The sequence below is a fragment of the Anopheles ziemanni genome, chromosome 3 (assembly GCF_943734765.1).
Source record: "Anopheles ziemanni chromosome 3, idAnoZiCoDA_A2_x.2, whole genome shotgun sequence".
Classification (NCBI taxonomy): domain Eukaryota; kingdom Metazoa; phylum Arthropoda; class Insecta; order Diptera; family Culicidae; genus Anopheles; species Anopheles ziemanni.
This window is the reverse complement of record NC_080706.1, coordinates 73421126-73449106: the sequence shown is the minus strand read 5'-3', so window position 1 is coordinate 73449106 and position 27981 is coordinate 73421126. Positions and strand designations below refer to the sequence as shown.

The 27981-nt window shown below is 39.0% G+C and overlaps 2 protein-coding genes across 2 annotated transcripts; both read right to left on the bottom strand.

The window, feature by feature from the left end:
- Positions 1-562: 562 nt before the first annotated feature.
- Positions 563-8301, bottom strand: LOC131285441 (uncharacterized). The gene is made up of 4 exons (XM_058314296.1): positions 4875-8301; positions 3360-4061; positions 2332-2921; positions 563-604 (listed from the first exon to the last, which is right to left on the bottom strand). The coding sequence occupies exons 1-4, from the start codon at positions 8299-8301 to the stop codon at positions 563-565; spliced, it is 4761 nt and encodes a 1586-aa protein (XP_058170279.1).
- Positions 8302-15931: 7630 nt separating this feature from the next.
- Positions 15932-26483, bottom strand: LOC131285440 (uncharacterized). The gene is given in 4 exon segments (XM_058314295.1): positions 15932-15951; positions 17293-22096; positions 22098-23155; positions 26087-26483. Coding segments are annotated over 4 exon segments (6279 nt in total).
- Positions 26484-27981: the final 1498 nt, after the last annotated feature.

Sequence of the window (27981 nt, the reverse complement as noted above, 5' to 3'; positions counted from 1 at the left end):
ACATTTGTTGTTCTCAGTATATACCAGAACCTCCATTTCGATACTGCGAACCACTTCGAAGTCACCTAACCCTTTTCCGCGTTTTCTGTTAGCAGGCAAGGCTTTTCTGCTGATTATAAGCTTTTACACAAGGCATTGTGGGGTAGGAGTAGTGCTTGTCATCAAGCTGCCCTGCCGGTTTGAGGTCCGCGACGGAAATACGAAGTACTTTCTAGATGAAGAGGGGCGATATAGTCAGCACAATTCTATAATTTCAGTTGGTTGTTAGCTTCAGGCAACCAATTCATCGACGAGTATTTACACAGTTATGTAGCTCTGACATTTATGTGATCTGATTTTTACATTTATGTAGCTCTGACCAAATAATCTGTTGTATGTAAAATCGTAGTGTAGCGCGGTTGAGTGCTCCAGGTTATTCTTCCTCGCCTTCTAGTACATTTATTGTGTCGCCAGATCATGCCTCGGAGCGAAAGATATGAACCATATGAACATAAACCAACAAGCCTTTGTTTTTTGGCAATTTTCTCCCACAAATCTGACTTCTCAGAACCATGGCTAGCTTTTAGGTCAATGTATCGTTTGCTTTTCCTGGACGTCCATCATCCTGTAAACGATTGGGAATAAAGTGTTAAACGTTATACAGTTAAGTTTGTCTTGATCTATAACGATAATATACCTGTTCTCGATGGATGACAGAGTTGGTATCATCATTTGCTGCCCATTTCAAGGACATTGAAATAAAATCCGAAATCTGCTAAAGCATATCGTCTGAAGAATGTCACCGGTAGTTGACTCTGTCGCACCTCATGTCTCATCAGTATTTTTTAGGCTATCAATTTTTATATTTTTAAGTGTTGTCTGTGCTGGTAATCTAATCAATTTCGATAACTTTTACTGCCAAACGATTACTTTCGAAATACTGATTAGTTTTATACCCTTCTTGTTTCTTATCCTAGGACGTTTACTTAGAGAATTACTATAATTATGTTTTAATAACAAGAAGGGTTTATAAACAAATCTTTTTCTATGATTTATTGAATAATGCCAATTAGTATTTTTTACTCTCGTTAGAAAAAAGCAAATGGCTTTTTAGTTCAAAAATATTGAATAGGAGTCAATGCTAATCATTCAAACCAGAAAAAAATAAGTATTTGATACCTTACTGTTTTTTTACTGTCATATGACACAAAATGAACTTTCCTTACTTTTTGTATGGTTCAAATAAGAAAGCAAAAGGGGTGTGATCTTGTGTTTGATAGATAAAGTTATCGCACATACGTATTTGGAAGAGATGTGATTTAGAACAAAATGATTATCATACACGAGGTGGGTTCATAGCCTCGTCGTATATGACCGTTTCATATGGCATCCATGTAGAATTAATTAAATGTTGACAAATGCAATAGGCATGTTCTCTGCCAAAAGCAACAAACAATTGTGCGGACATTATGTGATTTTGTTTACAAAATTGATAAATTTTTCAAAACAATCTGTGTTGGAGAAACACCCCTTTGTATAATCTTCACTTAATGACCGTAATAATAATATCCTGGGAGAACCTTCCACCATTGATAGCACACGTTGTGTCTTGTATGCTTTTCCTTAGAATAGTTCAAATTTAACATTTGTATTTTATTTTCTGCGGAAAACCGATTGATTGTCCGGATTTTTTCTTTTATTCGTTGTTTTATTCAGTTGACTTTTCAATTTACTCACTTTTTTGTCGGACATGCTAACATTTCCCAGTTGGTGGAGATTGGCTGGTGTAAAACTTGAAATTGTTTTTTCAAGTGCTGTGAAAGTATGCAGTTGTGATTTTTTTACAACATTTTCTGGCTTTTCTGATTTATTACTTTTGAAATAATTTTCAATGGTTTTTATACGCTTGTTTAAGTCTTTAATATATGCTTGCTGATAGTTTTTCAGCGTAGCCTCCCCTTCTTTCGTTAAAGGTTTGCTATAGTCAACCGACAATAGCTTAGGTCTATATTCTTGTTGGATCTTGTCGCAATCTCCACCGAATCCAGTAGATACGTTAGCCCAACATGGCATTTTCTGTGTTCGGCCAAGCGCATTTTTCATCATTTTTGCCTGTTCAGGATATTCACGTTCAAAGTCAGGATTGATTTTGCCTGCCTTTATCAGGTGGGCTTGCACATATCCTTTATCTTTACTGACACGATCTTGATATACCGATTTTCCAGATTCGACCAAGTCATAAGGGATGTTTTTAGTTCCTGTAGCAAACTTTTGTTCCATACCATTAAATACCATATTTATTTTAAATCGTTTCATATAATGGTTATAAACTGATTTGTTAATATATTGTACCCCCTCAATATGGTCAAAGTCTGAGGTCGATGAGGATTCTTCTATAACCTCGGTTTTGCGACGACCACCGTATGCTCCCTGTTTTATTGGAAGGTTATGATAGCCTTTCCGAATGTGATGCTTTAGTTCAGGTTCTTCCATAATTGATTGTGCTATCAATTCCCTAAATCGCTTTGCTCCCAATTTTCGCAATTCAGGAAATTGATGTGATAGTGCCGTAAACAAACAATCATTAATACCAATATCAGTACCTGATGGCCGATCTTGGGATCCACCTTTACAAATTGTATAGTGGTTATCCTTCAGCGTCAACGTGACTTTTTGCTTAATCTTTTCATTGGAAGCGGAACAAAACGTTTGTTCCATACCGTTTTCTCCCACGACTGTAAGTTCTAATCCCCCTGCATTGATTCCTAAGTTCTTAAGGACACGTGGAAGTACAAAAGAACAGGCTTTTACGCATGTCAAGTCCATTGGTATGTTTTCTAAAATGATTGCTGCAACAAACGTTGAGTTTCTGGTTTTTCGATATAATTTTAGCAATTTATCGTGATACTCTTTTGTTTGCTCGTTCGTTTTCCCATGGGAATCTTTGTTATGATACATATTCGTGTCTTTAGTTTTGTCAAACTTATTTTTTAATTTGCGCTCTTTGAGTGTTATATATCCTTTCTTTAGCTGGTCCCCAACTAATTTTACCATACAAGTAGAGTAATGCTTTACAATTGGAGCTACTATTTGTTGGGAAATAACATTGCCAACCCTTTGACTGAGTAAACTTTCCCACCGTTCTATAATTTCATCTCGAAATTCTATGTACTCTTGGTTCATTTCATTTACTTGTAATTGGTTGTCTAGTTTCTTTTCAACCATCAATTCTATTAGTTTAATTTCTATTTCTTGGTCTATGTTATCAAAAAATTTATAGGTAAAAACGGTTACGTTACCAATCTCCATCGCTTTGTCAAGGAGCGATACAGCTTTACATATTGTGGCGATAGGTATTCCTGACTCGATTCCGACTTTACTTTGCTTCGCAATGCCTTGCGCAAACCCTTGAACTACGGCAGCCTGGACCTTGCTCGCCATGGGACCATAGGTTTCAAAAATATTATGTTCGCTGAAAGCGCTGTTTGTAATCTCGTCCATCATTTGTTTTGCCTTGGAAACTCCTAATGTATCGTATACTTCTTTCAAGCGATTTGAAATGCTATGATCATCTGCGGCTTTCATTGCTTTGGTTATAAATCTGTTTCCTATGTTATCACACACATTTTGAAGATAATTTTCTATTGCAGCGTCCGCCATCGAATTTGTTATGCCAAAAACAATACTTTCCGCTGATTTCAGAGCAATCCGTTTGGCGACTTCCTTCGACGCAATTTTACACCCAACGGTCTCTATCAGTCGTTTGCCAGAGGCGTTGGCCACTTCTAGTCCTGTACATTTATAACCAGATTCAGCCAGTTTACGTCCATAACGTGACACTTTGACTCCCCTGGAAAGAAATCCTGCCACTCCCACGGAGACAACGGTTGTAATTACGCTCTGAAATTTATGTTTTCCGTACTCTTGCCAACTAAAATATCCTGACTTGAGGGCTCCTACTGCATACATTAGGTCGTTGACCCCTTCATTGATAAATGCAGCTCCAACGTGTGCCATAAAACCAGCAAAGTACAATTCTATTATACCACCGATGGCAATCTGAGCCAATCCGATCGCAACCACTGTGAAGGTATTCAAAAGCATTTTTGCTGTCCACTTTTTTTCTTGTAAATTAATGAGTTGGTCCAAACCATCTACAATAAAAACACGCATTTCTTCAATATTAGCAAAATTTGATTGACCGTAAACGTTACTAAGAGGTATTAAGGATGGGTTAGGAACATTTAAACCTTTTAAAGAGCCCCTCAATGCGTTTAAAGTTTTTGTTATATGTTTAATAACCTTGTCGTTAGTTAACTTTGATTCATAAATTACCGGAATGGCGGGCAATATGTTCGACGTCCCTTGACCATCCTTTTTGTTACTTTGCGCTTGTCTGTATGCCTCTTCGATGTTACCATTCATTACCTTCCCAGCATTAATGATTTGCTCATCCATTAAGCGAAAAAATAGTTTCTTGTGTGGCTGAGGACTTATTTCCAACCGTATTGGATTTATTCTCTCATCAAGTTGTCGTTTGAGTTTTTGAAAAGCTGATTTGTAACTAAAACATACTTCTAATAGTATCTGCACGACTGGTTCGTAGGCTGCACATGAAAGTATCTGATCTTGAGGCATTTCATCAAAGTTTATTGCCAATTCGTAGGTATGTTGATTTGGTTCCGTACGTTTTCGTAGAACTCCAGCCTCAGCAAGCTCCGATAAAATTATTTGTGCCTCACTGCTGGTAATACTTGTTTTCTCGATAAAATCACTTATACCGATAGAATCAAAGCAAGGAAAAACTACCTTTTCGAGATTTGCATTGTTGATTGTTGCTTGTTTGTTGGACGACAAAACTCTGTTCTCTTTTAAAAATTTATATTTTTCCTTGCCTACAACAGCAATGAACTCCTCTTTCACAAACACGAGTTCTTCGCTCTTATCTTTAGCCTGCACTTTGATTTCTTCATACATGGTTTCTTTTTCAGCATGGTTAATAATGTACTCTACGTAAAGCATAATGCGCTCGTCGGTGCTAGCTATGGTTTGCTTTTTCAACGTGTTGTTATTAATTTTTTCTTGTATAAAGTCTAGCATTGACGGATCTACGGCCTTTATTCGTTCATGATCTACAATAACATAGCTTACAACATTCTGTAACGCTCCTTGTTGGGTTAGTATCTTCCAAAATTGTTCCCTTCGTGGTATTTCTATCTCTTTTTTTAAAGCCTTGGCAAATTCCTTTTCATTTATAGTTTTTTCGTAATTCGATAAAAACTTTTCCAACTTGTTAACGGAAATTGTGCATGGAAGGTCTTTCACGGTTTGTTTGAGTGTTGCCATGGAAATATTTTTCGTTTTCATTTTCATATTTGTCATTATACCGATTTGCAGAAGATTCTGTATTAAGTATGCGGCCAAATGATCGTCTATATCATGATTTACGAATGATTGTGAAGTAACAGGTGTACCAAGCATATCATCTATAGAACGTATGAATGTAGAATAAATATCAATTATGCTCCGCTTCTGTTTTTCGTAGCCATTTTCTATACGTTTGTTCCCTTCTTCGTAATTCTCGATCAACTTCCCAACGATAGTGGCTGCACTTATTGCTAATATACTGTGTTTTTCAAAAAGTTTTGCTGCTGATCGCAATTCTTGCTTGAATTGTCGTAGCAAAGTCTTATCTGTGGTGTCGCCATTGATGGCTAACGCAAAAGCTTTGTAGTAGTGCGCTGCCTCCGAAAATTGTGGCTCACTCTGTATAACATTGTTGAATAATTTTAAGCTATTCTCATACCGATGGTTATATCCAAGCGAAAAAGAACGCCAATACGATTTTTGGCAGAGTAGTTTTGCAAGCTCTATCATTTGTGCTGGATTCCCATCAACCCAAGGAAGCCATGCACTTGTATCGTAATCATGCAATCTGGTATCTGCGGTTCCTGGACTTAAATCATGTAACATAGACGTGAACTGATCCAATGATCTTTTGAACTGGTTTTTAAGACTATCTCCTTGATCAAGAATTATGGTTTTGTTTTGTTCATCTAACCAATACGCCCACTTATCCAAACAGCTTGCGAGTAAGATTTTTATCACTTCATCTGGAACTTTCGCATCCTTAAGTTCCTTCCTTTTCCCTTCATACAGGTACTGAAACTCTTTAAAACAACTCTCTTCCGCAATGATTCGATTCTTGTAGTTCGATTTAATTTCTGAAACGCGTAATGCCTCTTCAATGTCGCGTTCTTTCTTAAGGCGTAATACTTTGGCATTACTGTATTCCATTCCTCTTGAATGGATAATAATTAACTGACCAGAGCCCTTATCGCCACTACGAGCTGCTCTTCCAAACGCTTGTTCCTCAATCCGCTGGTTGCCCGGAAGGTATGTTAATAATACGTATAGTCCTCCGACATTTCTCAACGCGTTTGTGAGTTGTATATCGGTACCACGACCTGCCAAGTTCGTTGCTATAATCACTTGGCACTGATCAAGCTGTCTGCCTTCCTTTACCACTGTAAACGGGTCGTAATCCCGCATGTAACTATGGACGTTCACGGTTCCTGTATCTCCTAAAGATTTTTGAAGGTCCTTAGCATCTTTCACTGTTTCACAAATAATCAAAACCGATCGCTTTTGCTCATCAGTTACGAAATGAGCCTGTTTACATACGCTATTTATCCATTCTTCTCTCCCACAACAGACTATTGGCAGTTCTTCATGAAATTGTTTCGCGCGCGAAGTAGGAATCGTCACGAAATCAACATCGTGTATGTCACGAAGTAAGTTTCGCTCTGTCTCGGATCCTAATGTACCCGTTAAGCCACACAACTTTCGATGAAGTTTGAAATAGGAAACGTTTGAAATAAACACGGCCTTCAGGCTGAGCATAGACAGCTTACAGCCATGCTTCAATTGCAAAAATTGATGCAACGCTTCATCCCATTGCGAGTTCGCTTGATCCGTTCCCGTATCTTTGTCTAAAATAATGATATTGGCATTACGATCCGAGCTCGTACCTGTTCTGTCCACGTCCACCACATAGTCATGTCCCGGATTCATAAAGAATGCAGTTATAGCACTTTTTATCCACTGCTTCAGATGTCTTTCAACAAACGATCGAAGATGATTCGGGACCAGTATTAATCTTTTTCTTTCAATGGTTGCTTGTAGAAGAAAGCTTATACGATCGGCGTATCTCGAGAATTCTGGTTTCAATGATTTTCTAAGCTTCAATTCGTCTACGGATTCTATCAACAACCTGCCTCGTTCATCTAAAATCTTCGCATTTACCAACCGGGACAGTACTACTTTATGATCGCGATCATTAAGGTTCACGTCAATTTTCGCAATATCTTCCTCCCTAATAATTCCATACAAATCGTTCAAGACTGCCTCTTCTATATATTTTGTATCATCGTAAATTTCATTGTCGATCTCTTCAAGGCAATTGATCTGCTGCCAAATGAAGAGATATACCGATTCCAGCTTGTCCATCCAAGGTATATCATGCGATAGGTACAGCATATTATTTCCTTTGTCGACAAGCATACTGTCGACCTCGTCCACAATCACGTTCGAGAAGTCACGATCTCCGAGTATATTTTTCCCATAAAATCGATCCAACAGATAATCTCGTTGGAAACTTCCCAGATCGCCATACAGTACTTGGCATAGCACATAAGCTTCTCTACGTTTCTCTGTATCTTCACTACAATTATGTGAAACGGTGATACCGAACAAGCTGTAGATATCATTGTGATTTTCTGCATCACGCTTAGCCAGAACTGAAGAGCTAGTTACTATGTCGACTTTCTCCCCGAACAATGCTTTCATTATGGCAGCTGCCACTACGATCAATGATTTACCTTCTCCTGTGGAAACTTGGGCCAAGATACTGCGGTCATTTGCCAATAAAGTCAGCACAGCTAGTTTTTGAGTATCGCGAAGATTGAAACCTCTTTTGAGCACTACTGCTCGATCGATCACGGCAAGCATTTCCTGAAGATCTCCTACATCGATTTTGTACTTCCTTGTGCTAAAGTATTTGGCCCACATTCGAATTTCGTTCTCGGTAAACTCGTGTACCATTTTAGTGCTTGGTTCGTAGTCTACAATGCCAACCGGGATGAGGTTGTGAACTATATTCTTCTTAATCTCATATTTACCTTCGTTTATTTCAATGATCGATCTTTCAATGTTGGGTAAATTCTTTTTCACATTCTCCGAACTATTAGCATTACACGTGATCAACTCAACTAATTGTGAAATGTTGCGTTCGTCCTTTGATGAGTTATACTTTACATTCATTAATGTCATCCATTCATTCAAACGGCCGTATTTCAGTTTTTTCAAGTCTGCGTCGGAAAGATTCCATTTCCCGTTATGGAAGTAAGACAATATGGTGATAAATGCGTTAGAGCTTACTCCTTCTAGTCTTATTTTATCATGGAGTATTATCAACAAATTTTCCACCAACTCTGTGCCGTATATATTTTCCATAGAGAGTACATAGTAGGAAGCGGTTGATGTTTCATTGTCTCCTCTAACATTACAAACTTCTTCCAGTTTGCTCAGCCAATACTGTTCTTTGAGGACATATGGCCACTCGGACAACTCCAATCGTTCAAGAAAGACTGATCCTCTATTAATGTTACTTAAAAGATACAAAACGGTTTCCATACGATCACTAGTCAGTGATTTCGCTTGAGCTAATTTACCACTGAGTAACATCAGTACTTCTTTATTTTGTATTTTTGACAAATACTCTCGCCATTTTGATTTCTCTTTCAATTGTTCCTTAAAGTAATTCTCCAAGTGCAACAAAACTAATTCGTCCGTCCAGTTGCGTTGAGGATACGCTGCAATCAGCCAAGCAAACGTATACTTCTCCTGTCCACCTTCTAGACAGTGTGAAAGGATAGAATTAATGAAGAAGTACATCTCTTCACATGAAACATGCCGACCTTCACAAGAGAATCGGTTATGTAAATGATATAAGATTTCCTCCTGTCCAATGTATTCTGGCCTCAGTTTTGAAAGCCTTATTTCCAATTCGTGCCTTTCTTCCTGAGGAAAATATTCCAATATACGCTGTGGATCAATACATTCTACACTAGAAAATTCTTCTGAATTGTTATCCCAACAGGTTTTGGAGCTTAACATTTTATCAAGGTCCTGCTTATGATTTAGTGTTCTGATTTTTGAAAGAATCTTTTTATAGATAGCATCTTTTTTTTGTCGTACTTGCTGCAATTTAAAATGACTTTTATTGATCCCGATTTGGATGAATCCGGTGGCCAGGCGTAAGCAATAGACAACAGTTTTAGATGTGGTATTTAAATTCTCTTCCAGAACCAGGTCGTCTTCGGAATCTTTTGCATATATTCGTAAGTTTATATCAAATATAAAAGCCAATAATTCTCGATATGTTTTAGATTCAAATCCAGCTTTTTCAATGTATTTGCTGATATGATTTAATATGTTTTTGTCCTTGTAACACTTGGTCCAATCATACTGGAATTTTAATTGATGTCTCAAATGGCCCCACATAATGTTGAGAAATGAGTTATTTTGGACTTGTTTTTCTAATTCTTTGCCGCTAGAACGATCTACGCTTCGCATTTTCCACAAACGAAAAATGTCTGCATACTTTGGCTGAGAAAGCTGTCGTTCAAACTCTTGTAGTGCGGTTGAATAAATTTTTCCTTGGACGTCAAAGGTTTTGTATTCATCATAAATATGTTTAATGCAGCCAGTACAATCTTCTAAATGTCCCATCTCTAATATGAAAGATTGTGTCAACTTATCGTTTGTGGTTGTGAAATATTCGCTATAATATCTGGACAGTTTTTCCCGTTGCTCTTGGGAGTTTCCGTAAAGATATGGATTCAATCGTCCTAGTATTCGATGTGAGATTTTATTATCATTCGACTGATCTTCTACGAGATATTTAATAGCTTCTATTGCAGTTAATTGTGTATCTTCCTGAACATTTTCGTACTGAGGTAACTGTTTATTTATTTCTTCAATTGTTGCGAGTCTATACTTTACGACTAATAGTTGAAGAGCAGCGGATTGCTGTATCCAATCATTTCCAAAGAAATGCTTTTTAGAGTAGTTTGTTGTAGTTTCGAATTTGTAAAAGAGATCTTGAAGATCTTTACGGGATATAATTTGGCTCCTTAATATTGACCAGTTATCTACTTTTCTGAAACCAATATCCAACAAATCAACAGGACAACAGTAACCATGGCTACTTTCAAGTTTTGCGATAAGTTGTATAGCTTTACGTGGCGATTCATCTACTTCATGGGCAAATTCCACATGACGCTTGATGTTTGATTCGATCGTTTGTTCTTGTTCGGTACTCAAATTCGCCTCTTGATTTTCTTCGATAGCAGTATCTGAAATCAAACGTTCTTCACTTTGGTGTACTTCGGTTTCCTGTGTATTTTGTGTTACATCTAGTTCAGTTACTTCTACTAATGTTTCTGAAATATCTTGCTGGTGTTTGGTGATTTCTTTAACTTTGTTCTGTGTTGCAATCACTATTTCAGATATCTTGCTGATATGTTGCTCTTCTCGTTCTTTCTGCTCTTCGTTCGTTGGACCATTCTGCAAAGCGGTTTGTTTCGTGATATCCAATTTAGGTTCAGCAGTCTGCTGTATGATATTGCTTGAAGTTGTTCGTCCAAAAGTTTTACCGCTAGTATTCGAAGATATTTGTGGTATATGAAGCTTAGCATTCAATTCAGCTGACTTTGTGGTTTTTTCAATAACAATCAAATAATCTGAGAACGAAGCACGCAATTTGTTTTCCAAAATTGGGTTCTTTCGCGTTGCAAGACCATGATGTTTTCGTTCGTTTGTATCGGAGTTGTTCCGTTCCTGATATTTTTTATTCACATTCTGCTCATTTGAGGAATAGCTAATCGAACAATATTTGTAATCAGTACCTCTCCAATCTTTATAAGGACAATATATTCTTTCACTGTTTCTAGTATCGTTAAAATTTAGCGATAATTTACTATTCCCATCCATCCCATAATATTGGGGCCAAGAGGAAAATATGCTTGGATTGTAATCAGTATAAGCCATATCGTTTCCGTTGGTCCCATGATTTCCAAACAAGCCACCACGTCCGGATTCTCCTTCCTCTCCTTGATTACTAAAACTATTCACGGGAAACTGTCGGTTTGTTGTAACATTCTTTACTGTTATTTCTCCAGCGTATCCACCCTGACCGCCGCGACCTTTCACCCCTCCGGAACCTCCAGGTTTTCCGGGAGCACCCTTAAATAGCAAAAACGACTGGGTGATAGGGAAATCACACTCGAAAGAGAAAGTAATTTCATTTTCTTCATTGTTTACTACTTCTATGAAAATATCACTTAGAAATGCATCTTCATGTATTTCATTTAAAACGTCTTGGGTTATTGGCGTTTGGAATGGTTTTTTTGCCCATTGGGTCACAACATGGGTGTCGCTTGAAAGCGTTTGAATAGTTTTAGCCACTGCCTTATTCCTGTCTTTACCCGCGTAAACAGCGGTTGGTGGAAACATCTCCTTGAACTGCTGTTTTGTAATTCCTTTCCCGTTTTCTCCGTTTTTTCCATTGCCACCATCCTGTCCCTTACTGCCCTTTCCACCATTTGAAATAATTGTAAGGTTTTCGACATTCTCAATTCTATTTGCCAGCATCAACACATTCCCACCACTTTCACCAGGATAACCATCCTTTCCTTGCACACCATCACCGTCTTTATCAGTTCCGGCATTATCAGGGTAGATATGATCGTTATTTTTTCCCGAAACGTCCCACGTTACAGGCTTCTCAACAAGTATAGCATTAGTTTGAATCGCTATGTTCATACCGTGCCAAGTATCGTTCTTTAGGTCTGCATCAACTTGAACAGATTCTATGGCAATAATTCGTACTTCTTCCACATTTGTGTTCTCATTAAAAGCCCTTTTTAATTCTTCCAATATCTTACTAAAGATGACTTTTTTACCGACAAACTCTACTCTATTGTCTATCTGTTTTAGTTGGACTTTAATATCTTTCGTAGAAGCCATATTTATATAAGTTTATGTGTAATGATTTTCACGAGAGCTCACGGTATTATTCTTTATGTTTGTTTTTTGAAGAGGATAGAAATTCATTCAAAATAATACATAGAAAAGCTACAACAATCACCTATTCTTGTTGCTCTTGTTGCTTTTAACTTTGAAACACTTAGAAATGATGTAGACAGTAAAAATGTAATTTGAGAAACTTTTGTATTGAGAAAACACAAAATATAAATCAATTACTAAAGTCAAAATCAAACAAATGGATCGATATCATGAAAATAAGCTTAAACACTTTATTGAATTCAAAAGTAACTGAAGTATGTGTTCGTGTTGGGCTAGTGCTTTGTCAGATTCGCAAGAATTTCTGTTATTTTTAAAATTCGAAGAAAATTAAAAGAATGGTATTATTTAAAAAATCATCTCAGTTTAGTTCTTTTCAATTTCGAATGTTTTTGTGTGTATGTAGAAATTGTAAATAATAATAATATTAATCCAAATTGTCATTGACGGTCATCAGTGGCTGCACCGGCGGTATTCTTGATGTTCGATGTAGTGCAATTGCTGGCCCCGCAAATGTATATATAGGTAGATAAATAGGTCTTTCAATTGGTTGATGCATAAATCCTTGATGGAACCTTATTGGGCGAGTCATTGAGCCACTCATTCATTGGGTGATTCACAGTTCTTTTGCTCGTTGCATAATAATTATGTGTCCGATTACCATTCAAAATTGTTTAAATAGTTACAAGGTATCAAACTGTTACAGTGTAATGCGAAAACTATGTGCATTGATTGTTTTGAATTGGATTGTTACTACTACACTACTTACTTAACCGGAGAAATATTTTTTTATAACATTATAACAAGTTGTGTCCACCTGGAACGATGCACTACCGTTATTTTAGCACGATCGATATGCTTTCGTATATGTTAGCGCCCTATTATATAACAGATTTTACTATCTTTTACTATCTTTTTTAGCACGTCACAACGAATCAAATATATTTGGTCGATCGGCTTTCAGTTCAGAAGATTTTTTTAATATTTTCTCTTAAAAATGGACCACAGTTGAACACGTATGAATTTTACACACTCACTAGCTTCTTAACTTTATTGGCTTTTCACTACTGGAGCTTGCTCTCAGACATGACTATTCCTGTTGCAGGTCCCATGTCGAATACTGCCGGATTACGAATTTTCGTTTGATTGTGAACGGTTTTATTTGTGACCATGGTCATCCCACGAGTACACTGTCCGACGTATGCCACATGAAACCAATACGTGAGAAATCTCCGTTTCGAAGTCGCTATTTGTTTTGGCATAGCAAAAGTAATCCGACCACATTCCGGCAGAGCGTTCTATTTTCAGATATTTCTATGGAAGTTTGTTTATAGTTTGTGACGAACACGGATGTCTAGGATTCTGTAAACCATGGCATACACATCCACACGAGATGCAGGGTGTAACAGGCCCTTAATGTGGCACTCATGGGATGACAGGAGCCGGTTAGTACGGAACCGGCTCCAAAATGTTCCGAGTTTAGTCGGAGCACACAGCACGGTACAGCGTAATAACCAAACACGCACTATGAAAATAATTTTGCTAGCACAATAAATTGGCATACTGTCATTCAGACAAGCTGTTTAACTCCTATTCACTGGCGGAAGTTGGAGAAAATTAATTTTCCAATCTTGTACCAACTACCAATTATACGCACGACTTGCATACCTGCATTACTAGTGACACACGAACGAACATTTTCTAAAGATGGCGGTGTTGAAACAAAAAAGAATAATTGGTTAACAACTAGTAAAATAGCGAAAATATTATTCATCAAAAATAATCTCGATTGAATGTTACTATGCTGAGTATAAGAAATGAATATGTTTTGTGATTACCTTCATATATTATTGCAACTTTTAAGATGAATTTGAACTAATAGTGATGTTGTATGACAGTATACTGTGCTATCACAAAAGCACAGCACAATCAGCTGTGGGTGGTATCACAGTACGGCACAGCAGAAAGTGCTTGATCCTACACAAATCATAAGGTTTTTTAATAATAAAGCAAACGGATAACTGTTCTCTAACCTAGCTGTAATGACTTTTTCAAGTGGTCAATGATTGACTGTGTCTCTAGAATGCGCCATAGTACGAGCATCATCGATGAAGCTGGAACTAATTTCTACAGTCCTTTATACCTAGTTTTATATAATTTTATATAAATTGGCGGTAAGATTGAACATTTAACACTTATATTAACATATGACACTTTGCAGACTGATTTTATTTTTTTTTACCTTTGAGATTGAAACAGCGCAACATCGAAAACAAAAACCGATATATTGCACGAAAGTGACTCGACCGGTAGACGTGTAAAATCTAAGGTAAGATAACTTAACACGTTGCCTACCATACCAGCGGACATGAGTTTCAAAATGTTCTTTCATCAAAAATGTACAGAAAGTGAAACATAAAAGGTAAAATACATTTTATAACCAAATGTGATCAAACGTAATTGTAATTGTAAGAGTAAAAATGTAATGAAAAAAAAAACTAAAAACAGCTTGACAGTCAACATGATCAACTATTGCAGAGAATTCTTACATGATTTCAGGCATAATTTGTTTTATTCTATTTTCTCAGTAAAATGTCAATTCAATTCACATGGATGTATGAAACACGCTGATAAACATATTCCATTACTTCGTTTTTCTAAATGGCATAATTCAGTCAGCCAGAGCCTACAGGCAAATCTTCTATATATTCAGGGTTGACGACATCCCTGCCAGCTATTTGGTTTTTTCGTGACGTGATCGTAACGTTCAAACATTTTGCAACGAGCGAAGACGATTCGTGGGGGGATATTCATTGTTCACGGGATGTGAAGAAACTTGGACATGGGTCGTGTACCGGTGTGGCGGGAATGGGTTTTTTACGACATTACTTTTGGGGCGACTCAGTCATGTACGATCTTGTTTACACATGTTCTGTTAATTCGTTTAGTTAGCGCTGATCAAAAAGTCTTGGTCAGCGTGGCGCTAAGGTGTGTTGGTTGTGTTGGAGTTTCGCGGGTTCAAACAATTTACATTTACTAATGTAATCGTGTAATTCCGCTACTTAATCTGGCAAAAAGAAATTTAGCTTTCGTACCCTTTAATCATATGTGTAATCTTGTCAAAATGTATACAAACGAACTAATTCTAAAAAACTTAAATTCGATCGCACTTTAATCGAATAGTAATCGAAATTACGTGCATATTTAACGTTTGTACTTTCAACAATAAACAACAAAACCATAGCTGTAGGTTCGAAAATATGCTGCAACTTTTACCAAATTGCAAAACATAAACAAAGTACAGATTACGCTTGACCCGAATGTCGACGATACACCAGAGACCAGCGTAATTCACGATTACACTAGCTATTACGTTTCGTTCATCGTTCATTCGATTATTTTGATTATTAAATATTTACAGTTTTACTCTAGATGCAGAATGGCAGACGACAAATATTGTGAATGACCGGTTCGGCGTGGCGCTGTGAACACAAAGTATAACTTTACTAATAATATTCAGCTTAAGACAAATCGAAGGTAAGAAACACAACAACTCACAAGTCAGATGTTAGGCAGACTGCCTCGCGCAAGCTGCACTGGGTAACTCAAATAGAACAGTAGAATGTAAATCCTTATTGATTAGTCCTTATGGGAAACTGTAGATGAATAAATGCGTCGATCTCTTTGGTCGGGTAAGGTCTGGATGCGATCTGTTGGACATTGTTCCTTAGTTTTCTTGAACAATCATTCTTTTAATCTGCATCGAATCAATACGGCTTCATGATTCGACATGATATTAAATCTTTCAATCATCGGTGGTAAAATCTATGTAAAGAGAGCCGAGAAACATATTTAGAGTGGGATTCTGAATGGAAAACATCATATAGTGATAAACTTACCATCATTGGTCTCAGAATGATTATACACACGCATGTCACAGTTTATCCGATAGAGTATTTGACTTTCGAGTTTTTTTTATCTGGTCGTTCAAACATGAACTACCTGAATTACGAATAGAGCCACGTGAATCGTGATAGCGCTTCGCTTTTCCAACATAACGCACATTGCTGATCATGCCTCTGAAGGGAAAAAATCTGGAACAAATTTTTAAAATTTTATATAATCAAATTCAAGTAACTTACATTCTTATGAACATATAACAACCTACCTGATACCATGCCTTGGCCAGCAACATTCACCATCTATTATATCAAGCCCAAAGTAGACTGTTTCTTTAATAATCGGAATGTTGAAGATACATCGCCTTTATAATATTTATGCTACTGCATATGTTGCGGGGTTTTATGTATTTACATTAGCAATCTTTTCTTGATTGCATTTACCCTTTCTTGCAAACTGGAGAGGTTTGTTATTTGAGTGCCCCATACTTATTTTATCCTCCACTTCGTTATACCTTTTTCTTAGCCTTTGGTTTTGAAGCTGTACCTTTGTTAGATTTGTGTTGACTTTCAGTGCCTAATTTTTCTTGCTCTCTACCCGCACAACTGCTTCCGCATTCGAAGAGTTCTTGCATAGAAATTTGATGAACAGAATGCCTTGCCTTTTTCAGATACTGTACTGTTTTGAAGCTTTTCGAACTGTAATCTGGTTTAGCTTGTGTTTGGTCCATGTTAGTCTGTATTTCGTTTATATATTTCGTTAGTATAGCTGCGTATTCCTGCTTGTAGTTCCGTAATGTCATCCTGCCTTCTTTCAACAATGGTTTTTTGTAATCAATTGAATTCAGTCTCGAGTGAAAATCTCTTTGAAGTTCGTTGATATCTTTGACTATTGCTTTGTAAACGTTTAGATAACGTTTAGTTTGATGCGTCCTTCCCCGAAAATTCTTAAAAAGCTCACAAAAATCCGGTAAATCTAATTTTCTCTTGGGTGTAACGGGATTATCCTCGACACTAGAGACTTGAACGATTGCTTTCTTCGTCCTAGGGTCATTTCGATTACGACTTTCTTCCCTTACTCCATCATCCTTTTTCTGTTCCTTGACAGAGGACGTTTTAATATCATGTACAATATTCATCTCGGCGGCACAATTGAGACCAAACGATCTCACTTCTTGAGGTAGAGTGTGGTAATTTTGCTTAATTTGGTATTGTAATACAGGATCTTTGGCAATGGCGGCAGCTAACTCATGCCTAAAGGAATTACCTCCTACAATATGAAACTCGGGAATCGCTGTAGCTAGAGCGTTCAACAAGCAGGGACCGGAGCTGGAAAAGCATGAGTTCCCACCGCTTCCGGAAACTTCGTAAAGATTATCCTGAATTCGAATATTGATAGCCCTATCCGTCACCCCAGTTGGTGCGACAGAAAACGTGACCCGCAACCCATTTTCTCCTTCAATGACGACTTTTGCTGACAAGCTAACACCTCGCCTTAGCACAAGGTTACACGCCAAAAAGGTGCAAGCACTGGCACACATGAAATTCATCGGAACGTTTTCCCGGATGATGGCTGCAAGAAGAGATGGGTTCCTAGTTTTGTACATCAGCCTGAGTAAGTCTTGATGATACTTTTGTGTGTGGTTAACTAAACTGGTTAGTGATTCCTCATCGCGACGTTCACGCTCAAGCTTTTCCTTGTGTTGTTGTTTAAGCTCCTTAAGCCGTACATCATACTCCGTGTTCTTGTTTGAATACCTTATATACGACCTCTCAACATTGGTGCTTTCTTTCCGTGTCGCATACACATCGCCCTGCGAGATGACATCACCGATGCTTTTCTTAAATAACTCCTCCCACAATGTTATTACTTTCTTTTGAAAAATTGCATAGCCTTTTGTTCCTTTTTCTTCTAGTGGTTGCCTGGCTAATGGCTTCGTTAGGTCAAGTTTGGTTTTCATTAAGATGTTCAAACTATATAATAGATCATCTGCATAACGACAAACTCTTGATAGCTCGATACTACGTTCACGCAGCGAAACTGCTTTCGATAAAGCACCGACGGGTTGAGCTTCCGTTTTGCCTGAAATTGCAACAGTCATCGTATGTCTGGTGTTTGCAAGATATTCCACCACACGCCTCTGTGCTTCGTACGTGCTGTTGGTTGCACTCGACACGAGCGTCCATGCATCTTCTTCGCCAAGCGCATCATAGGATCGCTTGAGTGTATTCAAAACAGGGTGTTTATTTATCTTGTCCATCGTTTTTGCCAAACAATCTCTTTCCAGCAAATTACACTGGGATTGTAGGTACCTTTCTGCCATAGTGTCCACCACCGTTTCGGTCACACTTAGTGTTGTTTTCCTGAGGACGTGTGTTGCGATTTGTCTTGCGACCGTTGGAACACCAACGGTTCCAGCTACCTGCTGTGCGCTTACGATCGGCCCTGCTAGCGCGTTTAAACTGGGCCCAATAAGTTTGAAGCCGAAGCGTGGTAGTTGGTTGACTCTGGAAAGCAAACTCGATACTCCGGCAGTGGCAACCATCAAACAAACACTCTGAAGCTTATACTTTCCATAGTCCTGCCAGCTGAAGTATCCCGAGTGGAAGGCCGTAGTGGCGTAGATGAGATCGTTTATACCTTCGTTGATCAGTGCGATCCCACCGTGAGCCAAAATCCCAGCGAAGCACAGTTCCACTGCAGCACCTATAGCAAACTGAGCAATTCCCATCGCGACCACTATTCCGGTATTGACGAGCATTTCTTTCGTCCATTTTTGCTCTTCTAGGTGAACCAGTTGATCCATACCATTGATGAAAAATAGGCGCACTTCCTCTACATTTACATGGTGCTCGATATCATTACAATCAAGTAAAGATGTAAACGCCACCTCAGGGACTTTGCGCGTATGTAAAGAACCCCTTAAACTGTTCAACCTCTCCACTACATGTTTGAAGACAACGTCATCTTTCGTTAACTTCAAACGATTGTCAAACCGTTTTTCAACCGTTTCATAGCTGTCGTACGATCTTTTCGATGCTCCTTCTCCAACGTCAAGTATAATGTTTCGTAGTGCGCGTCGCTTCGAGGCATCAGAAATACTGTAGCGATGGTCGGGTTTTGGCACGATCCACTGCAACAGCGAAAGTCGTTCGAAAGTTTTGATAACATTTAACGAAGCACCTACTTCACCCGCATTGAGCAACATATGAAGTTCCTGGTTAGTGTAACTCTGCTTTAGAGATTTTTTGTATTCATGATCAATGTCACCTTTCATCACCTTGATTGGGTTAACAAGTTTTTGCTCAAGCAAATAAAATACTAGACTACGGTGCGGTCGAGATAGCAGTTCCAGGCGGATCGGAGTTGCTTTTTCCGCTACCTGTCGGATCAGTTTTTGCAAAACCAGCCGATAACTGAAACAAACCGACAAAAGGTTCCGAACGGTCGGCTCGTAGGCGGTACAGGACAGAACCTGATCGTACGGCATTTCATCAAAGTTTATCGCTAGCGCATACGATCCTGCCTGATGACGGTGTTTACGAAGAATTTGGTGTTGAACCAGCTCCGACAAAATGGTTTCAGCTTCCATCCTGCTAATTATTGTTTTCTCCACAAAATCTTCCACGGTGATGGAATCAAAACAAGGTAAACTAGCTGACTGCAGCTTAGTGGCATCGACGGAGGCCTTTTTGTTAAACGACACTACCTTGTGCTCTTGGAGAAACTGATACTTTGTTCTACCGACGGTCTCGATAAACTTTTCCTTCACGAAAACGAACTCCCTATCGCTAAGCGAAGATACGGACTCTCCGTAAAGAACTATTTGCTTGCTGGTGCACTCTATGGTTTCCGTTTTCAACTCATTCTCCTGTACTCTCTGCCTTAGGAAATGTAGTAGCGAAGGATCAACTGTATCCATTTTTGCTTGGTCGACAATGACATAGCTTATCGTTCCATGCAAAACACCCTGGGTCGTTAGTATCTTCCAAAAATGCTCCCTGCCAGGCAACTCTATCGCCTGTTCGAGATCCTTTTCAAACTTTTCTCCATGGATGTGCGTGGTGTACTGCGTTAAGAATCTTTCCAGCCGTTTTGCAGATATTCCATAGGCCTGGCCTACTGTTCTAAGGTTCTTTTGGGATATATTTTTCTTCTCTACTGTAGCTTTAAGAAGAATTCCAGCTTTTAGTAGGTCCTTAAAAAGACACTCTGCCATATGAAACTCCACTTCGTGATTTTCAAATGATTCCGGAGTGATGTGATGCCCTAGGATATCGTCAATGGACCGGACGAACCTAGAGTAAAGATCAGCCACGTGCTTTTTCTGTTCCCCGTAGCCGTTGACTCGTAAACAACGTTCCCCAACGTGCAGTATTAAGTTGGTAATACTAGCGGCAGCAGTTGTAGCTAATTGGCTATGTGTTTCAAACAGTGTTCCTGCCGCCCGTAATTCGCGCTGGAACTGTCGAATCAATGTTATGTTTATACTGTCCAGAGGCTTTTGTGCCCAATCTATTTGTTTCGCTATCGCAAACGCCTTATAGTAGTGCGCTGCTTCAGAAAAGAAAGGCTCACTCCTAATGACGTTTTCATACAGTCTTATACAGGTCCCAGACAGATCTTTGTAAGTCCCCGACTTTTGCTGCGAAAGGTATTTTGCCAGCTTCACCATTTGTGCTGGAATTCCCTCAACCCATGGAATCCAAGTTACGGGTTGGATGGTTTTTGCTTGTGTTAAAAGTCCTCTATAGAGCTGTTTGAAATGGGAGATAAGCCGATCGAAGCTTTCATCTTTATATCCATCTTCCCCAGCGGTTAAAGTCTCGCTATGATTATCCAACCAAAACGCCCATCTATCCAAACAGCTTTTCATTAAAATTTCTTCCAGCTCGTCAGGGATCTGATTATAGTTTAGTTTCTTCTTCAGTTGTTCATACTGATTCTTAAACACTTGAAAGTAACGTTCTTCAGCAATGATTCGGTTATGGTAGTACCTTTTAATTTCTGAAACGCGTAACACCTCGCCTGTGTCGCGTTCCGTTTTCATGTCAAAGATTGTAGACTTTGCATCTTTCGAATACTCAACGATAATTTGGCCGGAACCTTTATCACCACTACGAGCTGCTCTTCCAAACGCTTGTTCCTCAATCCGCTTGTTGCCCGGAAGGTATGTTAATAATACGTGTAGTCCTCCGGCGTTCCTCAACGCATCTGTAATTTGTATATCGGTACCACGACCGGCCAAGTTCGTTGCCACAATTATTTGCCCCTGGTCTAGTTTTTTGTCACCTTTGGCTATCGCAAACTCTTCGTAATCGCGCACATAGCAATGGACGTGCGTGGCTTCCTTTCCGCCTAGCGCTTTATGTAGGATCAGAACATCTTTGACTGTTGCACAAATAATCAAAACCGATCGTTTTTCTACTCCAGTAACTAATTGTGCCTGATTACATACGCTTTTAATCCATTCCTCTCTATCGCAGCAGATAAATGGTGCTACTTCCTGGAATTGTTTCACATAAGAGGTAGGAATCGTCACGAAATCAACGTTGTGTATTTCCCGTAGTAAGTCCAACTCTGTCTCGGATCCTAATGTGCCCGTTAAGCCGTACAGCTGGCGATAGAGTTTGAAATAGGAAACGTTTGAAATAAACACGGCCTTCAGGCTGAGCATGGACAGCTTACAGCCATGCTTCAATTGCAAAAATTGATGCAACGCTTCATCCCATTGCGAGTTCGCTTGATCCGTTCCCGTATCTTTGTCTAAAATGATGATATTGGCATTACGATCCGAGCTCGTACCTGTTCTGTCCACGTCCACCACATAGTCATGTCCCGGATTCATAAAGAATGCAGTTATACCACTTTTTATCCACTGCTTCAGATGTCTTTCAACAAACGATCGAAGATGATTCGGGACCAGTACGACTCTTTCCCTGTCAATGGTTGCTTGGAGAAGAAAGCTTATACGATCGGTGTATCTCGAGAATTCGGGCGTCAATGACTCACTTATCTTCAATCCGTCTAAGGATTCTATCAACAACCTGCCTCGTTCGTCAAGCATCTTCGGAATTTACCAATTCTAACCATATCACTTTACAATCGCGATCACTAAGTGTCACATCAATTTTCGCAATATCCTGTTCCCTAATCATGCCATACAAATCGCTCAAGACTGCCGCTTCGATACATTTTACTTCCAGATCAAATGAATAGACAATTTGTTCGGGTCGATTGATCCGTTGCCAAATGAAGAGATACACCGATTCCAGCTTGTCCATCCAAGGTATATCATGCGATAGGTACAGCATATTATTGCCTTTGTCGACAAGCATACTGTCGACCTCGTCCACAATGACGTTCGTGAAGTCACGATCTCCGAGTATATTCTTCCCATAGAATCGATCCAACAGATAATCTCGTTGGAAACTTCCCAGATCGCCATACACTACTTGGCATAGCACATAAGCTTCTCTACGTTTCTCTGTATCTTCACTACAATTATGTGAAACGGTGATACCGAACAAGCTGTAGATATCATTGTTATTTTCTGCATCACGCTTAGCCAGAACTGAAGAGCTAGTTACTATATCGACTTTCTCCCCGAACAATGCTTTCATTATGGCAGCTGCCACTACGATCAATGATTTGCCTTCTCCTGTGGAAACTTGGGCCAAGATACTGCGGCCATTTGCCAATAAAGTCAGCACAGCTAGTTTTTGAGTATCGCGAAGATTGAAACCTCTTTTGAGCACTACTGCTCGATCGATCACGGCAAGCATTTCCTGAAGATCTCCCACCTCGGTTTTATACTCCCTTGCGCTAAAGTATTTGGCCCACATTCGAATGTCGTTCTCGGTAAACTTGTGTACCATTTTAGTGTTTGATTGGAAGTTCACAATTCCTTTGAATTTGACGGGTATATTCTTCTTAATCTCGTAGTTCCTCTCATTTATTTCAATGATCGATCTTTCAATGTTCTTTTTAACAAGCTCAAAACTATTAGCATTACACATGATCATCTCAACCAATTGTGAAATGTTGCGCTTATCATTTGATGAATTATACTTTACATTCATTAATGTCATCCATTCACTGCAACGGCCGTATTTCAGTTTCTGCAAGTCTGCGTCGGAAAGATTCCATTTCCCGTTATGGAAGTAAGACAATATGGTGATAAATGTGTTAGAGCTTACTCTTTCGGCCGTTATTTTTTCATGGAGTATTTTCAACAAATTTTCCACCAACTCTGTGCCGTACATATTTTCTATAGAGAGGACATAGTAGGAAGCGGTTGATAAATCATCATCGCCTTTAACATTACAAACTTCTTTCAGTTTGCTAAGCCAAAACTTTTCTTTGAGTACATATGGCCACTCGGACAACTCCAATCGTTCAAGAAAGACTGATCCACTATTAATATGACTCAATAGGTACAAAATGGTTTCCATCCGACCAGTAGTTAGTGATTTCGCTTGAACTAAGTTAGCACTAAGCAGTATCAAAACTTCTTTGTTTTGTATTTTCGATAAGTACACTCGCCATTTTGCTTTCTCTTTTAATTGTGCCTTAAAATAATTTTCCAAGCGAAGTAAAACCAATTCGTCCGTCCAATTACGTTGAGGATACGCTGCAATGAGCCAAGCGAACGTGTACTGCTCTTGTCCTCCTTCTAGGAAATAAGACAGGATAGAATTAATGAAGAAGTACATCTCTTCACATGATACATGTCGTCCTTCACAAGCGAATCTATTCTGCAAGTGAAATAAGATTCCTTCTTGTCCAATGTATGCTGGTGTCATTTTTGAAAGCCTCACGCCTAATTCGAGCCTTTCCTCCTGAGGAAAATATTTTATTATGACCTGCGGATCACCATTTTCACACTCTACACTAGGAGATATTTCTTTTGAATTTTTATCCCAAAAAGTGATCGAGTGCAAGCTTTGATCAAGGTCCTGCTTATGATTTAATGTTCTAATTTTAGTAAGAATCTTTTCGAATGTTTTATCCTTCTTTCGTCGTTCATGCTGTAGATGTAAGTTATTTTTATCGATGCTCAGTTGAACGAGTTCAGTGGCTTCACGGAGCAAATAGACCACTGTGTTGGACGAAGCATTTAAATTTTCTTGCAGAAACATCTCGTCTTCTAAATCCTTTCGATATAAACGAATGTTCACATCGAAGATCAAAGACAATAATTCCCGATAAGTTTTAGATTCTGCGCCGGTATTTTTCACGAATTCACAAAATTGATTACGCACATCTGCATCATTGCAGCACTTTATCCAGCTAGCAAGGAATTTGTACTGACAAGCCAAATAATCATATTTGGCATCGAACCCCTCGAATGGTTCCCCTCTAGTGTTACGTTCCTCCATTAGGCGTAAAAAATCCTCATTCTTTGGCTCCGCAAGTTGCCGCATAAATTGCTCGAACGAAGAACTAACAGTCCATTTCGATTGTTCGAAAAAACTCCTATATTCATCGAAGTAATTTCTGATGCAGTCTGGCGGTGTGTCCGATTGACCCGCATCGAAAACGTACAGTTCCAGCGCCCGTCCGAGAACGGTATGATTGCTTGGTAGCTCTTCTCTACAGTATGCGGACATCCTATTGCGTTGTTCGTGGGAATTTACAAACAGGTACTGATTGAGTCGTCCCAACAGAGGGTGTGAGATTTGTTTCTCACCGACGGAACCTGCTATAAGGTATCGGGTAGCTTCTTCGGCTGTCAAAGAGCGCAGAACGTTTGGATTAAACTTTTCATAATTGGGCAACGTTTTAGCTACTTCTTCCAATATCGCGATTTTGTACTTTTTGATCATTAACTCTTCCAACCACTGAAGCGTACGAATCTTTCCTGCAGGTTCTTTTGTGAAACTTTGCTTCACATTTTCTAGGTCGTTAAAGAGAGGTTGAAGGTCAAAGGCGGAAATAGCGATAGTTTGTAGTACCGTTCCTACTTCCGACGCTCTAGTAGATGAAAGTTGAATTGACAATGAATTAATGATACCTGATGCATCGATGATACCGTGATCCTGTGCATGCATTTGAGTGGCATATCCTTTCCGAGCGTAGTTATTAGTTTGCGAAAGGAATTGTACATGTCGCTTGGTACGTGATTCGAAGGCCTGTTTTTGTGCTATATATTTTTTGGTATCAGATTGAACAAAACATGTTATATTCGATTTTATGTTACTTTCCTCTCGCTGTACTCTTTTGGTAGGATCTTGGGTGGCACATTCGACTTGCGGAAGTAAGTTTAGATACTTCGAGTAAGTTTGACGTATAGCAGTTTCCAGAATTGGTTTTTTCCTAGTTGCAAGAGCGTAATGTTTGCGATCGCGTTCATCTCTCTTATTGTGAAACTCGGTAAATTGTGTTTGTCGCATAACGTCGATTTCGGATCGCTTGATCGTAGCGTACATATCCTTGTAGGTACAATAAACACGCGAACTTGAGTTTTCGCTATGGTATTCCACTGCGAGTTTACTATTGCCATCCAGACCGAAGTATTTTGGCCAAGATTCGGTGAAAAAGTTTGACACCGAATAGTCGGTATAGCCCATGTCCCATCCATTTTTCCCGTGACTGCCATACAGGCCTCCCGATCCAGATTTCCCATCTCTTCCCTGTTGGGTGGTTTTTCTTATCTCAAACTTTTTACCTTCTTCAAAGATCGCGACTATTACCTCACCAGCGTACCCACCCTGGCCACCAAGACCACCTTGTCCCCCGTTGCCGCCACTTTTACCCGGGGAACCCTTGAACAACAAGAACGACTGGCAATTGACAGCTATTTCGCTTCCACATTCGTAAGAAAATGTTATTTCATTTCCTTCGTGTGTAACGGCCTCTATAAATATGCAGCAATTGGGTGCTACCGGTCGTGCTTTCTCCAATACAAACTTGTTTGATGAAAAGCCGGGAGTGAGAATCCACTGGCAGTTAGTGGTACGTGCACACCGTTCAATACTTTCAATTGTTGTGATGAACGGACTTCTTCTAGCATGTGGGGCAAACGCCGCAGTCACGGGAAATTTGCGCAAAAACTCACTCAAACCAATTCCGGTGCCATTTTCTCCGTCTCTTCCAGGGCCACCATTTTGACCGTTGCTTCCATCTCCACCGTTCGATACAATTGTCAAGTTTCTAGCATTTTCAATACTGTTTGCCAGTATCAGAACATTTCCGCCACTTTCACCAGGATAACCGTCCTTGCCTTGCATACCGTCACCACCTTTATCGGTGCCGGCATCTTCGGGGTAGACATGATCATTTTTCTTTCCCGAAACGTCAAACGTAACAGGTTTGGTAACTATTATCGCATCCGTTAGCATCACTATATTCTTCCCGTGCCAATGCGTGTTCTTCAAATCTGCATCGATAGTAATGCAGTCCGTGGCAATAACGCGTAATTCTTCGGCATTAGGCTTTTCCAGGAAACGTTCCATTGTCACCAAACTACTGATGGCAATTTGCCTACCGATGCCCTCAATCACTAATCGTCCATTTAATAGTTTGACATGCAACTGTAATTTATCCGTTGACGCCATTTTTACTTCACAGTAGCGCACGAAATTAATCAGAAACGGTAATGTGCGGTTATGGTTGGTCACAATCTACACGAAATATGTGTTGAATTTTTTGCAGTAAGTCTTTTCACTAGAGTGTAGTCACTTTACAAAACCAAAGCTAAACGTCTGTTCTCATTAAAAAGAGCGCCAAAGCATACTTGGTGCACCAACAGTGTAAAAAATCACAATGCAGCAACTTCACGACTGTTCATTCGACGTGTAACATGGAGCATCAAAAATACACATGTAGAAATGAAGAAAAAACACACACAATTAGTTAATTTGCTTAACAATACAATCCCTACATTCATGGACTTACGTTCGTGCATGAAATGCTTTCAGGACACCCTTCTTTACAATCAAACAAATGAAATTTTAGCAACTTCTTCCGAGACTGTTTTAAATTTACGAGTGATCCGCGCGGAATGATCATTCCAAGTGACGTAATGTCAAGCGCGTGTCAAGCGGAATGCTGTTTCAATCAGCTCCGAGATGTCACAAACATGTTCGCGCGAACGTGTTGACAACCATGAAATTTAAATTTCCTTTGTTCGTTGGCAAGTGACGAAGTTGCTGGGCGCAAAGGCCCCTATTTTGCCCCATGCATATAATTTTGCCTCTAATTAGGAAAGAAGAATGTTTATTAAATTGATTGCAAATAAAAATGCGTCCAAATCTTGTTTAGGGTGTTAAGCCTTTGCACTCGACTGTTTTCGACTGCGCAAACCAGCAACTCGAGGCAATTTCACGCGTGGTCTAAACCCCTTTCTAAACAAAGCCGCGTATTCAAATGACAATAGTCCAGCAGTTTATTCATTAGTTTGCGATAAATAACTATAAAAAAAAATTAAAAAATATAAAAGTAGGCGGTAAAGGCATTTCCCAATATCGCAATGAAATTTTTCAAGTTTACGAATCAATTTTAATCAAAAACAATCATCAAACTATCAAAAAATATCCAATTGCTTGTTTTACTTTGCTCCACTGCTCACCCAACACACGATCTACAGCAGATGACTTTGACCAAAAGACAGCAGGGAAAATCGATATTTAATACAGTGTAATATTCTTAGGAAAACAAATTATGATCGCGCCGCAAGATTTCATCGTTTGCACGAAAAGTCAGCCCCACATGGGTATCGAAAAAAGCAATGTATGCTTAATTTTTAAGAAAACAATCCCAAGTATTACTGGACGATTTGATTCATCGCGAGTTTTGTATATTTATGGAAATTTTGCTTATACCCTCAAAAAAGGCCGATAAACACGCTTTGTTAATAAATTGTTTTGTTTTTTTTATTGAAAAAATAATTGGCACAGTATGAATGATTAATCCAAGAACGGTACAATTAAGTCGGTGCACAACCCTCGGTCT

What these genes read in the sequence shown, in the direction of transcription:
- LOC131285441 (XM_058314296.1), bottom strand. Translation starts at nt 8,301, where the DNA reads ATGAATGTAAAGTATAACTCATCAAAGGACGAACGCAACATTTCACAA. An exon ending in GGAGTTCATTGCTGTTGTAG is followed by an intron (nt 4,062 to 4,874) that starts GCAAGGAAAAAT and finishes ATACCTTCACAG; the next exon opens with TGGTTGCGATCGGATTGGCT. An exon ending in ACTTTGACCATATTGAGGGG is followed by an intron (nt 605 to 2,331) that starts GTACAATATATT and finishes AATCGTTTACAG; the next exon opens with GATGATGGACGTCCAGGAAA.